The sequence below is a fragment of the Pelodiscus sinensis genome, chromosome 5 (genome assembly GCF_052426305.1).
Source record: "Pelodiscus sinensis isolate ZL-2025 chromosome 5, ASM5242630v1, whole genome shotgun sequence".
Classification (NCBI taxonomy): Eukaryota; Metazoa; Chordata; order Testudines; family Trionychidae; genus Pelodiscus; species Pelodiscus sinensis.
The window spans coordinates 55,882,336-55,898,160 of record NC_143056.1 but is presented as its reverse complement, the minus strand read 5'-3'; the positions used below and the strand labels follow the sequence as shown (position 1 = coordinate 55,898,160).

At 37.9% G+C, this 15,825-nt stretch overlaps 1 protein-coding gene across 3 annotated transcripts in view; it reads left to right on the top strand.

Annotated features, from left to right (window-relative positions):
• Positions 1-15,825, top strand: part of DPH6 (diphthamine biosynthesis 6) — a 349,028-nt gene that overhangs the window by 130,397 nt on the left and 202,806 nt on the right. For all 3 annotated transcript variants that reach the window (XM_075927014.2, XM_075927013.2, XM_075927012.2), the window contains 2 exons: positions 3,698-3,792; positions 8,434-8,521. In XM_075927014.2, coding sequence (XP_075783129.1) covers positions 3,698-3,792; positions 8,434-8,521 — 183 coding nt within the window. The remainder of the gene's footprint in view (positions 1-3,697; positions 3,793-8,433; positions 8,522-15,825) is intronic.

The window sequence follows — 15,825 nt, the reverse complement described above, 5'->3', positions numbered from 1 at the left end:
ATTAGAGACAGATACAGACCATTGCTGTATCATGAGCTGAGGATGCTCAACACCTCCAACATTAGATGCATAGGTTATAGTGATTCATGCTATTGAAGTCATAAAGAGTCAAATCAGCAACAAAAAATAATAATTAAATTGAATAAATTTTAAGGCCAGAGGGGCTCTTGTATAATCTTGTCGGATTTCCTGTCTATCACTGGCCATTCATTTTATTTAGTTACACTTATTGGCTACGTCTAGACTGGCATGATTTTCCGGAAATGCTTTTCACGGAAAAGTTTTCCGTGAAAAGCATTTTAGAACAGAGCATCTAGATTGGCACGATCGGCCATTTTCGCGATCGGGGCTTTTTTGTGGAAAACAAATCTGAGCTGTCTACACTGGTCCTTTTGCGCAAAAGGACTTTTGCCCAAATGGGAGCAGCATAGTATTTCCGCAAGAACACTGACAATCTTACATGAGATCGTCAGTGCTTTTGTGGAAATTCAAGCAGCCAGTGTAGACAGCTGGCAAGTTTTTCCGGAAAAGCTGCTGATTTTCCAGAAAAACTGGCCAGTCTAGACACAGCCATAATGAACCCATTGATTTCTGTTTTACTAATGCTTATCTTCCAAAGAGAGATCTCGTCTTGATTTGAAAGCGTGGTCACTTCATCTATTCTTTTGGTACTTTGTTTAAATGATAAATCACCCTTACTGTTATAAAAAATGTTGTGCCTAATTTATTTGAATTTGTCGGGCTTCAGTCTCCAACCACTTATTTTTTTCCCACCAGATTAAAGATTCTATTGCTATTTGCTATTTGCTTCCCACAAACTTACCTGTACATTGTAAACAAGTATCTTGCCATTTTTTTTATAAGATAAAAAGATTTAGCAGTTTAACTCTCCCACTGTGATGTATTTTCTCCAGCCCTTGAATCATTGTTGTGGCTCTTTTTCCAAATGTAAGTAGTAGAACTGTACACAGTATTCTAGTGTTGGTCTATCCAATGCAGTATATAAGGAAAAATTGAACCCCTGCTTTGAGAAAGGGCCAAGAAAGCCTCCTTACTCCTATGCACTACTTCCCTGTTTATATAAAAATTTTATATATATATATATATATATATATATATATATATATATATATATATATATATATATATATATATATTGTCACATTGTTGCATTGATGGTTCATGTGGAGTTGCTTGTCACTCATGACACCTAAATCCATTTCAGAGTTACTGCTTTCCAGGTTACAGTCCCCCATTGTCTTCGGCACACACAAAGACAGAGACACTATAGGTGATGTGGTTTAATTAGGCAACAACATTATTAATTTAACCCATCTGGGAACTATACAGTTTAATCTGTACTACGCAGGTCATGATTTCTTTCTTAATCATTTCCCTCTCATGAAGAGCTATTGTCAGTCCCTCCCCCTCCCCGCCCGCCACCATAGCATGCCCTGTTCCATTACTGGCAATCTACTTCCTGCGCTTCATTTTGAAGGTTAAGGGATTGGGGGAAAGGGTCTGTCTTCTCATGTTAATGGACATTAGGAGTCGCACCTCCATTCCTCACCATCTTTAGGAGATAGAATTATAGAATACTAAAATTGGAAGAGATCTCAAGAGATCATCAAGTCCAGTCCCCTGCAGGACCAAGCAGTAAGCACCATTTATCATCCCTGGCAGATGTCTGCCTAACCTGATCTTAAATATTTCCAATAATGGAAATTCTTCAACCTCTCCAGGCAATTTATTCCAGAGCTTAACCACCCTGACAGGAAGTTTTTCTTAATGTCCAACCCAATCCTCCCTGGCTGCAATTTAAGCCTATTGTTTCTTGTCCTGTCATCAGAGGTCAAGGAGAACAAATTTTTCTCCCTCCTCTTTATAACACCCTTTTAGATACTGGAAAGCTGTTATTATGTCATACCTCAGTCTTCTCTTTTCAATACTAAACAAACCCACTTCTTTCAGTCGTTCCTCATAGGTCACGTTTTCTAGACCTTTAATCATTTTTGTTGCTCTTCTTTGGATCCTCTCTAATTTCTCCACATCTTTCCTGAAATGTGGTACCCAGAACTGGACACAATACTCCAGTTGAGGCCTAATCAGAGTAGAGTGGAAGAATTGCTTCTCATGTCCTGTTTACAACACTCCTGTTAATGCATCCCAGAATCACATTTTGTTTTTCTTTTTCTTTTTTAATTTTAATTTTTTTTTTTTGCAGTGGTGTCACACTGTTGTCTTGTATTTAGCTTGTGGTTCACTATGATCCCATTTCATACCCAGTGGTTTTGGGAAGGTTTATACTCAACACAGCATAGCCAGGCTTCCTCTGTCACTAGCAGTGCTACCGCATCTACACTGCTATTTATACTTGTGCTACCTCCATAAAAGCTAGCAAGAGTATGTGTACACAAGTTGGGAAATAACACCTCCTAGTTTGTAGTTAACAGTTCCCTCCCTTACACTAGTCAAAATATATTATTAAGTCCCAAGTCAGAAAAGTGTACCCTATTGTCTCTGAAAAATTCAAGCAACATATATGATTTGGGGGGGGGGAGGGTGGCTATTTGCCAATACTTTCCATTCCAGATACTTCACACATCTTCTGGTCTGGTCAACCTTATTAGCCTTGTGGCTTATTGCTGTGTACTACACTGCAGCGTTTTAGACCAGTTTACAGTCATTTCAATGGAAAAGGCCCTCAATCCTGCCCTAAATTTCTGCCCTGATACAATGAGCTCTTAAAGGATAATATAAGTGCAAAAGTAACACTATTTATAAGACTCTTAAAAAGAACGATAACCACTTTAAAGTAGAATTATAACTCATAAATCATGAGTCTAGAACAGCTTTGTACTTGTGTTCATTTAGCATTTTGCAGTCTCATGGATTTAATATCTGCTCTTAGCATAATTAAATTCCTATAGTGCATGCATGGTTACCACTTACCATTGTGCTGTTGTTAAAACAGAATTAGAATGTGCTGTTCAAGAACTCAGTCCTATGCTCCTACTTTAGCTAAACTTTAGATCAGGCCTCAAATGAGGAACTGTTAATTTGGGGGGTTAAGATGATTAAAACAGACAAATTATATTCTTTAGCACCTGTTGTGTTTATTTTAATGTTTCTTGCTTACCCATCAGGTATATGCAAAAAGTACAAGAAAAGTATGGAAAATTTTCAGGGATGTAACCAAAATAAAATGGCTAATGTTTCTTCCTCTTTATGAGGGAAGTCCCAGATTGAAATCAGAAGTTTTGCAATTAATTTCAGTGGGGCCAGGATTGACTATCTTACTTGAAGATTTAGGAAAGAGTCTGTGCCAAAAAATAGTCATAGCACAATTTTAAAAACCTTGTGCTATAATAATAATAATATAATATAATATGTTTGTTGAATTCAGTAGCTTCTGGTCGAAGATTACAACATAAGATATTTCCCAGACTGTGCATAATGAGATAGAGGAGTAATTGTAAAGGTTATTGTATTTTCTAGCCAGTTTACTAAAAGAATCTTATTTCAGCATATTTCTATTTCTACTGTGGTGCAGTTATTGAAATTTTTTTATCTGGATGGTGAAGTGTAAATACTGTAGAGATGGAAAACTGTGGCAGAATTGTTTTTTGAATTTCAAAAATATTATGTGCAAGAGCAGTACTTGTTCTAACAACCTGTTTTTTTCCTTTTGTCTCAGCTTTCTAAGAAGTATGAAGTTCATGTTTGTGGAGAAGGTGGGGAATATGAAACATTCACTTTGGACTGTCCTCTGTTTAAGAAGAAAATAGTTGTGTAAGGAACTGTTTCTTTCCCTTCCTTAAATTTAAGTGATGGGAACATATTAACATTTAGCTCGAGGCAACATTTGTTGGCAGGAGTAGAACATGTCCTCTAAGTTCACAAACAGTCACTTTGTTTAACACTGGCAAAGTCCTCTGAAAACTTAAATCAATGCCTGACAAGACGAGGCCTTCATAGAAGGCTATAAACTTTTTAGACATTTGCACTTTCGTTTACTTGCTGATTATGGCCTGCAGTAAAACTGGTACCTACACACTGACACTTTTATCCTTTCATGAAGTGCGAATTGCCTGTAATATTTATCTTTCATTACAGCTACATTTGATAAACTGCCACATCAGTAGCCTGTGGGTTCCATTAACTCTGTGTCTTTTTTTCTCCTTTTTTCAACTTTAGTGACTTAGAATGATAATGCTAAACATTTTCCATCAGTCACTAAGTGCACATTTTTGAATGTAAACTTTGCTTGAATCCATCCAGTTTACCATGAGTACCTTATTTCTTTGCCAAAAATTGTTAAAATCTCTTTAGAGGGGTATGGGAAATTTCTATCTTGATTCAAGTTTCTCCACGTACTATAGCTTAGACTGCATATTTTTAGAGTGATGTTTTGACTGTTCCTATTCTTATCCAAGTAAGCATTATCTAATAATGGAATGTCACTCACATGCCATTTCAGATATATCAACTCATGGAAGGTCAGCATTATGGCACATACAACATTAAGTGTTGTATTCAACAGGCTCATTCTTTTATATCTCCTAGCAATAATTTGCAATTAAGGGTGGATAAAATTCACCGAATAACCACAAGAATTGGAGAAAATTCACCGAATAACCACAAGAATTTTTGAAGGATTAGAAAGTGTGCTTATAGTGTTAGACTCAAGGAGCGCCATCTATTTAGCTTAACAAAGAGAATTCTAAGGAGTGACTTGCTTATAGTCTGTAAGTACCTACATGGGGAAAATATTTTATAATGGTTTCTTCTCTCAAGTAGACACAGTTATAACAAGATCTAATGGCTGAAAGTTGAAGCTAGACAAATTCAGATGGGCAACAAGGAATCAGAAATGTTAACAATGAGAATTAACTATTAGAACAATTTATGGCAGCCACAGTGCCTTCTCTATGATTGGGAATTTTAAGATCAGGATTGGGTTGATTCTTTAAAAGATATGCTCTAGGAAATTTTGAGGTGGGCGATTCTTTGGCCTATGTTATATAGAAAGTCAGACTAGATGATCATAACAGTCCATTCTGGCTTTAGTATCTATGAACCTGTGAATCTTGTATTGCTTTCTTAGAGGACCGTGGCTATTTTTATAGGTACTCTAGAGACTGTTAGGCTATTCCACTCACTATGGTGGTGTAGGTTCTAGGGGATTAGGTTGCCATAGTTGAAATATATTTCACCTCAGTAAAATTTTGAAGCTTAGATGAAATTATACAAGTACCTCTAAAAATCCTGCATAATAAACTACTCCAATTCTTCACCCTAAAAAAAGCTTTGGCTGCATGAAATGTAGATCCCAGCAGAAACCAATGAAGATGAGTCTTCCCTACAAAATATGGAAAGAGAAAATCTAGCTCTTATATTATATTAAATAGACTCCTGAGTAGTATTTTTCCTGGATGATGTTTTTATCGTACTTGTAATGTCTTACGAAATGGATTTCCTCAAGTTTCTCTCTGAATAGAAAAGCAAGGTGTTAGATTTGCGGATAAGAGAAAATTTCCAATAGTAATGCTTGGTTTATTACAGAATGATGTAAGTCTAGTCAAGGCTCTGTGACTCGTCTTCACTTATGACAATAGTTTTATCCCTACCCTTCCCCCACTAAACTCCTTTTGAAAATAACTCTTACTGTTGAAATTTCTCATGTCAACTCCCATGTCAGAAGAGAATTTAAGAGGAAACTTGCTGAGTTAATTGAATTAGACATTTGAAGAGGTGCAAGTTTAAAGATACATAAGATTTAGGAGAGAAAGGAGGAACGTTAGTAAAAGTCATGATTCTGTCTGTCTGTCTGTCTATCAAGATAGATAGATAGATAGATAGATAGATAGATAGATAGATAGATAGATAGATAGATAGATAGATAGATAGATAGATAGATAGATAAAATCATGAGCTTTTGAGGGTAAAATCCACTTCTTCAGATGAGACATCTATCAAGAATATCATCAGGAGATCCTGTTAAATTCTTACAGTCTACCTCATATTGTATGTTTTTATTCATAGTGAGCATCAGTTTCCAAAGACAGTTTTTCATCCATTTCCAGTTCCTACTTTGCATGAGAACAGAATTCACAATGAATGACTAAGATAATTATTTGTTTTCATACAGGAATATTTTATTGCCTTCATTTAATCACTATGTATTACCAAGCCACATATTATCATTTCACAGTGATCCTGATTAAAAAATACATTATCATTCATTCACTAAAGCTATCAAGTGGCATTATATTATCATTTGAGTTTTTAATGATCAATTCTAAACAATGTTTATAAAGGAAAATGATACTGAATTCTTTAAGAAAGTCATTAAACTCTGACCAAATACTTGAAAGAGTTTCCTGTTTGGTTGGATCTGAATCCCTGCACCTATGAATTTGTATTTAGTACTGTGTCTTAGGGCTTGTCTCCATGAACAACTAGATTACTTTGAGCTAGTTTCATTTCAAAGAGAACTATATCAAAGCATACTCACAAATTGTTAATGGGCATCATCAGCACTTCGATAGTTGGACCAAGGCAGGCTAGTGTGAAGTACTGTTGCAGCATGAAGTGAACTAATTATTCATGTAGGAAAGCCCCTTATTTAAAGATTGCTTCACCTCTGAAAAATCATTATGTAAAAATGGAATTTTGTGGTCCACGTATATTCTCTCTCAGAAACATAATATAAAATATCTTCAATTATCAATTAATATGAGGTTTTCAAACTTCCAGCCCTACAAATCGAACCTGGGTTCTGAATGACAAGGTGGATTATTTTCCAATGTAGCAATACCAGTAGGACTTAGAGTTAGTAATTCTGTTGATGTCTTAACACATATATCACCCCTATCTCTCACAATGTTGATATCGATTTTTTCAGAGCCAGGTATATTTTTTGAAGTATTGGTAGTAAAAACGTACTTTAGTTCGTGAAGTAGAAAATGAAAGTCTGAATGTGGAGCAAAGTAGGCGTCTTCTATAAAAAGATACCTTTTTGCAGTCACTTTTTGCCCATTACCATTCTTCAGTGTTTTCCAACTGTATGAGACAAACGTCATATCAAAATCGTGAACCTTTGGGAACAGAGCAGCTGTAAAATTCACCAGTGAATTTTCCAATTAAATCTGCTTGCTCCTGGTAGTGCTACCTGTACTGAATGTTGGCCTGATAACAGCAAGGTCACCTTTTAGAAATTGATACAGTTATGCTGATTTAGACCAGCTGAAGATCTGAGCCAAACAGTTCTAGGGATTATTTGCAAAAAGAACACTTGTTAGTTGTGTTATTACTATAAGCACTGGTTTCTCCAGCTGATGCCTATGTCCTCCCTTTAATTGTAACTTAATTGTATCTTTTGACCATTGGATATCTTTTACTTACTCTATAAATAAATTACATCTTGAAGAGTTTTAGCATACAAAGTAGACTATCTGTATTTACACTTCCTCAGTGAAAATGCCAAGACTAGTTACAATATAACAATTCCAGATGAACAATCTGTGGTCCAGTAGCTTCACTGAGTACAAAAATATCCTTATAGTTTTGTATGCATTCTCTTACACTTTCTGAGATTTATTTTGTATTTCATCTTTTGATATTGTATTTTTCCTTAGCTATCTTAATTACATTGCTAAATTATTGCAAGGGATGCAGTACATATTGCCTCTTATGATTTGGGGGTTGACAGATTATGACCGTGAAAATGAAAACTAAATATTTGAGTCATCATATCTGAAGTTTACACAATTCCCATTTGTGCATTTAGCATCAGGAAATTGTGTCTTAGTAATTCTTCAACATAAGATGTAATTCAGTTAAATAGAACACTCAGATATCTCAACGGTACAAATATTATAGTGCTAATTTTGTAAAAATTTATTCCCGGAGAATGATTCAATGGTTAATGAAGTCATCCCAAGATTTAAAATGCTGATGAAGTTAAAAACTCAGTGGTTCTCTTGACTAACAAAGGATTGACTTGCTGTTGAATCATTGGAACTCAGTCATCGTGTCATTTATACTCATATACATCGAGATTGATTTCCATTGACACTTACTCCAGGTTACACTGCTTTGAAAGTTTAAACATAGATTGCACATGTATGGACATAGATTGCATTTATGGTAAATACATTTTATAGTTGAAAAGGATGATGAAGCTAAAACCCCATTGTTTAATGTTTTCTGAATTTATGACAACAAAATAAAATGCAAATTACTGGAGTATGCTGAGATTTCTTTATATTAAAAGAAAATGTATGACAAAAAAGTTTCTCTTAATCAGTTTTAAACAAAATAGTAACAAAATTCTTGAGAAGCAGTTGTTAAACCATGTTAGGAACAATGGTCATACCCTGTCCATGAAACCCTGCATTGAAATAAAGTGTTTATGATTCTATATTTTAGGGATTCATCCAAAGTAGTTGTCCATTCAGCTGATGCATTTGCACCTGTGGCTTACCTTCGCTTTTTACAATTACACTTGGAGGATAAGGCAAGTACACCTTTCTAAATCTTTTGTTCTTTTTTAATAGACGGTGAAGAAATATAGACTGCTTCCTTTTTGTGTTGCTTTTCACAATTTAGATTTCATCCAAATGTTTCTATTCCTCTGTAGTAAAACCTGGTTTTCAGGATTTGCTATCAAAGATCCAACACAGATTCTCATCTGTGTCAAATGAATGAATGGAATTTGTCTAACATTTTTCATCATGAAATCTCCAGGCAGTTAGCAGACACTGTTCAGCCAAGCACATGTGCAACCATTGAAGCGCAGCTACCGACACTGTAGAATACAACTGATATTTCTGTATCAGCAAATCCTATAAACAGCATTGAGTTGCTGTCAGGTTAACTTTCTTATTGCTATTTTTGGTGAAAAGTGGATGTTGTAGAGACCTGTTGATCCCAATAGACGAATTGCATCTACCAGACCTTCTTTTCACATTAGGTAGACAACCCAAGCTAGTAATAATTCTAAGTGTGAGAAGTGAAGCATCAATCCCCACATAATCTTATTCCAGTCAATTAACCAAAATAAGTATATTACAGAGGAGATGCTATCATATTAGGAGAGAGATATCCAGCCGAACTGGATAGAGAGCTTAATAAATATTAGATTTCAGTTTGTTTTTAACTTCTAATTCCAGGAGAATGTGCATTATAGGAGTAAGGGCCCTCGTAATGGTACCGTACTTTAGTGAATATAACCTCCCCCCCTCCGGGCTATCCTCGTCCGCGTGTAATACAGGGTTTTTTTACTGAAAGTACAGGAAGTACTGACTCTTACTTGAGAAAAGCAGCATATTTTAATTTAATAATAGAGGCAGTTACATTAAAATTCATTAAAATACATTAAAATTCATTAGTCTACTGTGCAACTAGTAAAAGAATAAAAACAATTAAAAAAAAAGCCGTCTTCGAATTCTCATTCACTCTGATCTCTAGAATCAGTATCAGCAGCAATCCTCCTCAGCATCTGAGTTCTCAAAACCATCAAAACTCTTGTCAAAGTTACTGTCTTTAAAAACATCCATAAAATCCATAGCCAAGGCTAGGTCAACCTTGATGACAGTTGAGGTCTGTGGTGCAGAATCAGAATCGCTGTCGTCCTCGGAATCAGAGTTTGAAGAGTCAATGTTGGGAAGAATTTCACATTTGCGGAACCCTTTGCGAATAGTAGCCGATTTTACTCTGTCCCAAGCAGCCAAAATGTGTGTTCCCCATTTCTCATCTAATTGTCCCATTCCTCTCTGATGAAACACTTGAATGGGTGGTTCACAGTCACATCAAGTGGCTGCAACTTGCCGGTCAGCTTACCTGGAATTATGGCGATATGTGCACCCACGGAGTTTAAAAGTTTCTGGACTGAAGTTTCTTTGTGGGCGGCCAAGAAATCTAAAAGTAGCAGAGATTTAGGAATTTAAAAAAAAAACTTTTCATCCTCGAAAGCAGCTGTCTGTCCACATCTTCATTACATCAGTATTCATCCAGCCCTTTCTGTTACAAACACCACAAACGCCAGCCGGCAGTTTCTCTCTAGGCATCGTTACCCTCTTAAAAATCACCATAGGTTTTAATTTATCACCATTTGCTGAGCATGCCAACACTACAGAAAAACAGGTGCACTATGACCGGTAGTTGCCACACATACTGTTTTCGTTTCAGTTTCTGCAACAGACCACATAGCAGGAATATCAAATGACATGGGCACCTCATCCATGTTAAAAATGTTGCTTGGTTTCAAGCCCAGCTGGTGAATTTCTTTATGTACAAAAGTTTTAAAATCATCCATTTTCTTTTCCCATTCGTCGGGAAGCCATTGGCCAGCAGATGTCCATGCACGAACTGACAAATTGTTTCTCCGCATAAATTTGTACACCCTATTTCCCGAGCCCCCCTTAAAATCATAGATTTTCTGTTCCATGGCCATGAGTTGAGCCTTGAGTTGTATGGCTACCGTTGACACTGCACGATTGCTCTCTCTCTGTGTACGAACCCACTTCAACAAGTTTTCTTCCAGGTTTGGCCACTTAACTTTCTGTCCGCATTGCACTCTTTTCTCGGGTGTAATTTTTCAAGCTCTGTTTCTTCCTTTCTCCACTCCTGAACAGACTTTTCCTTCACAGAGTATTTTCTCCCTGTGGCTCTGTTTCCATTGTCCTTTGCAAATGCCACTACATGTGATTTAAAATCGGCTGTGTAGGACTTGTGCTTAGGCATGTTTAAAAGGTTTAAAAAGTTTAAAATACAAGTTAAAACCACTGAAGGAATAAATGAATGGAAAAGCAGTGTGGTTAAAAGGGGTTATATACCAGCAAAAAGCGTTATAGCCTACTTAGTGCTTGGCGTTATCGGCTGCAGCTCATTAACACTTGATTACAGGTGCTTTGGATTAACATTACTCATGTTTCATCTCTTGTGGGTTATACAAGTGCGTGGGATATACAAGACTTTTTTTACTCAATCAGGGAAAACCGCGGATTATACACAGGTGTGGGTAATACTCGTGTGCGGGTTATATGCGCTAATTTATGGTAATGATAGAGATGTATCTGTGCTAACAGATTCATGTAGAATATTACATGACTGCAGCATTGTTAATGAGGTTGAAAGACTACATTGTTTTCTTCCTTTTTGTGAGTACATTTTATCATTCCATTTCTCTTGATTATTATACACATACAATGAATCTTTTTTCCTTCTGCATGTTTGTAAACGCTAACATTTCATTTACAGACTTCTATACCCTCAGAGTATTCTTAAATTTGGTTGTGCAGTATTTCTGAATGATAGAGAACATATTGACATGTTTCTGCAGCATGATGAGACTTTTGTAAAGGGCGGCCAATAAACATCAGAGTAGAACCTTTTTTACCAACTTTATTTCACAACATTAAACTCACGAACACTTACTAAATAATGCTAAATAATTATATAATAATAGATTTATACAAGATTTTCTTGATGGGTTTTGTGTCAGGTATGAAAGTATTTCTTTTTTTAAGATGTGCCTAGAAGACTGTTTTGCAGAGGGAGAATTCCAGTTGATATTTTTGCTGTGCTTGAAACCTTTCTGGTATTCCTTGAGGGCGAATAGAGGGATTTCTGGTATTACAGCTGATTGTAGTTTACTTTTCTATTTATTTTTACAATCTGAAAATCTGTAAAACAACTTCATATACAGGGATCACTACTGAATGCATCAGTGTTTGTTTTTCATCTGGTGACTTTTGAACATTCCAAGTATGCATAGGGTATCAATAATCTTTATTTAGGAGAAATAGTTTGTATATTTTTATCAATAAGCAATACTGTTTCCATTTTTGCATTCTGACTCTCAAAGGGGTAAAATGTGCCCCTGTTTTCTTCCCAAATGACCTCATTCCTAGCTTTGCAACTATGGTGAGTACTCCCTGTTTCATCCCATCCATTTCTTCTTTGAGATTTTTTAAATATAAAATCTTAAAATATTTGTATCAGAGACTTTGTGAAAATGATGTCAACCAGCTATGTGAAGTGAAACCAAATAAGCTAAATAATAGAAAACTCTGGTGGTGGGGGAGTGGTGGAAATATATTCATATTTCTTTGGGGGCACTGACTTTATTGCTCATGGCAAACTTGATGCTAAAACGCATCATACATCACTATAGTGTGACAGGTTAGGGAAAATGAAAAACACAAAGCTTTACATAAATCAGGCAAAAAATCATATTAAAATGCATTACATTTTATATAAGAATCAAGATTTTACTTTTATCTATTCAGAGCTCTTTTCCCCTTCTTATGTAGATGTTTCAGATTTTGTTAAAACCTCACAGTTTCAAGCAGTTTATAGCAAATCATATTTCAAAGTTGTTGTAGACAAAGCTGTCACATTCTTAAAAAGCTAGGGTTTATAGAAACATGCCTGGATTTTGGTAAACACCAACATATTCTAGAGTTGGTTTCCTGAGAAAAGGTATTAGAATTTTTTGGCTGAGATTAATTTTTTTTATGTTATGGTATATTACAGTGGTCCCCAACCTTTAGAGGCTCCGGGCGCCCAGGAGGTGGGGCCACTCATGCGCTGAGCGCCCGGGAGGTGGGGGCCACTCACGCGCCGGGTGCCCGGGGGCAAGGCTTCGCGTCCGGTGGCACGCCAGGGGAGTGGGATGCCCTTGCACCCAGCGCCGACGTGTGCCCTAGGGCCGGGGCTGGGGCCGCCTGAGCGCCTTGTGCCATGGGCCCGGGGCTGGCGCTGCCGCCCGAGCCACGCGCCTGGGGCCGGCACCGGTGCCGCTCGAGCACCGCGCACCCGAGCGCCCGCATGTGCCCCTGGCCTGGGGCCGCCCAAGCACCGCACACTCAGCGCCAGTGCGTGTCGCGTGCCTGGGGCCGGCGCCTCCCATGCGCCGGAGGCGGGGCCGGCCCTGGTTGTCGGCGGGCGCACACGAATGCCCTGGTGGGCGCTATGGCGCCCGCAGGCACCGCGTTGGGGACCACTGGTATATAAGCTAAGTTTTCAATAAGTTGTTACCATGAAGAGGGGGTCAATATTTCAAGAGCATAACATGTTACTAACTTAGCATATTTTAACCACATAATGTTTAAGTGACACTGTCAAGATGGATTACCATTGATAACTCATATGGTACTGTACCTTTTTTCCCCCATTATAAGTTTACAAAACCCATGATTTTTTTTAAATCGGTCAGTAATTCTGCCCTGGAGAGCTACCTTACCACAACAAATCACTGACTGTGTCTAGACTGGCCAGTTTTTCCAGAAAATCAGCCGCTTTTCTGGAAAAACTTGCCAGCTGTCTACACTGGCCGCTTGAATTTCTGCAAAAGTACTGGCTTCCTACTGTAAGAAATCAGTGCTTCTTGCGGAAATAGTATGCTGCTCCCGTTCAGGCAAAAGTCCTTTTGCGCAAAACTTTTGTGTAAAAGGGCCAGTGTAGACAGCTCAGATTTGTTTTCCGCAAAAAAGCCCCGATTGCAAAAATGGCGATCGGGGCTTTTTTGCAGAAAAGCACGTCTAGATAGGCACGGACGCTTTTCCGCAAAAAGTGCTTTTGCAGAAAAGTGTCCGTGCCAATCTAGACGCTCTTTTCCGAAAATGCTTTTAACGGAAAACTTTTCCATTAAAAGCATTTCCGGAAAATCATGCCAGTCTAGACACAGCCACTGTGTATACACAGTGGGAAAAATATACTTCAGTAGACACATTGATTTTAGTTTCAAGAGGTTATTAAAAGAATGAGAAAAAATATTTGTAATTTATGAAAAATATGTAAAAATAGCCATTTATTTAATCTGTTTGGAGAATGCATTAATAGGCTGTATAATATTTCCAAACACTAAAAGATATTTAGCTCTAATATAAATCACAATATTAGTTTTGTCAAGCATATCTCACAGCTGAAATAATATCTCTGTGTTTAAAAAGACCCTTCTCTTAGTTATATTTCGTAGGCATTAATTTTACATTCTTTGAATTGACTGTTTTATAATCATTTTGGCTAGTGTTTCTTAGAACAATAATGGAAGTCTCTGCTCTCTCTGCCTTTCTGTAGTGCATTTTCTTCAAATAAATTTCTTCATGTTTAACTACAAAGACTGGGTGGAAATTTGTTTTAGATTGTTTCTGGCAGCACAATGAGCCTATGTGCCTGAGGGAGAATAACATTTTATTCATTGTTCTTGTTTAATACATTACTGTGCAACTTCAAGATGTATTTTTGCATAATAATTGAAAAGCTTTTTCCCCGCCCTCTTTTCTTTCATTGCCAATGATATAAAAAAGGCTACAAAGACCATTTTCATAATATTTTTTATTAAAGGTTTATAAAAACATTGGATATCAACAGATCAAATAAGCTTTTTCCTTTGGTTATTATAAACAACTAAAAATAATATCGCTATTAATAGAACCTTCATTTTGATAGTCCATGGAGGCCTCATTTACTTCATCAGAAAAAACAAGGTCACCATTGTGTTGTATATCACATAGAAATCTAGCTTCATCAATATTTTACCTCTCCTAGAAGAGCTTGGTTTTGTACAGCTAAAGTGTGAAAAAGCTTTTCACTTGATTAACATTTGCTGTGCTTGCTATTGATATGAACATCCTATCATATGCACATATGAAATCTTGAGTCCATTGGAGTCCAACTTAAGTTTTGTCATTGAGGATACGACTACACTTGCTCCCTAGTTTGAGCTAAGGATGAAAATGAAGCCAACCGAAAGTGCTAATAAAGCAGGGTTTTAAATATCCCGCGCTTTATTAGCAATTTCAGTCAGCTACATTTGCATCCCTAGCTCAAACTAGGGAGCAAGTGTAGATGTACCCTGACTTCAGTGGGATCAAGTTTATTTTTTGCCTTGTAGTTTGCCCATGTGAAATCAGATGCTTGGTTTGAATTAGGGATATTTGATATTGTATAACTGAATAGTTCTGTAACTGCATGAAATTTTAGCCATTACATGACTATTTGATAGTCCCCAAGGGCAGGGCTGGCAGCCAGTGCACTCCTGACCCAACTCCTGGGAAGTGCCCAGCCACCCCTGTTGATGCCTCTGTATCAGAGGCAGCAGCATGGGGTGCCAGGTGGGAGCTGGTCTGCAAGGGGAGCCAGTTTAAAAACCAGCTCCCCGCACAGACTGGCTGCCTGCCACCCTGGGTCCCAGCTCCCTACAGATGGAGGCAGCAGCGCTGGGGTTGGGGATAGGGAAGGCTGCCGCGAACAGCCTCTGTCCATGGCAGGCACAGGCTCATGGCAGACAGAGGCTCCTCCTCCGATAGAGGCAGCAGCGTGGGTGGCAGAGGAGTAGGGTGTGTGTGGAGCTGATGCTGAGGGAATCTGGTTCTTAAGGAGGCTCTGTAGGAGGCTCTGAAGGAGCCAATACATGCAGGAGCTGACTTGAAAGTTGGCTCCCTGCACGTATTGACTTCAGCCTTCCCTCGGCACTGCTGCCTCTTTATCAGAGGCAGCAACATGGGGGGAGGGTGGGAGAGCGGGGCAGGGATATCTAGTACTAATATGGAGCTAGCTGGTGTCACGTTATTGGATTTTAAAGTGAACAGACAGATCACTGTTGCACCCATGGGTAGACTTGCTCATGGCTACTTGCATGTGAAACACAAACAGGTCACTAGATCATGTGACCAGCTCCAATTTTGGAGACACCAGGAATATAAAAAATCCATGGGGTCATCTCCATCTGGTTTTCAATCTTGCTCCTGATTCCAGGTGCATCCTTGCTGGGGACAGAGAACTGGTAAGGATTGCTGACCCTTCCTGACACAG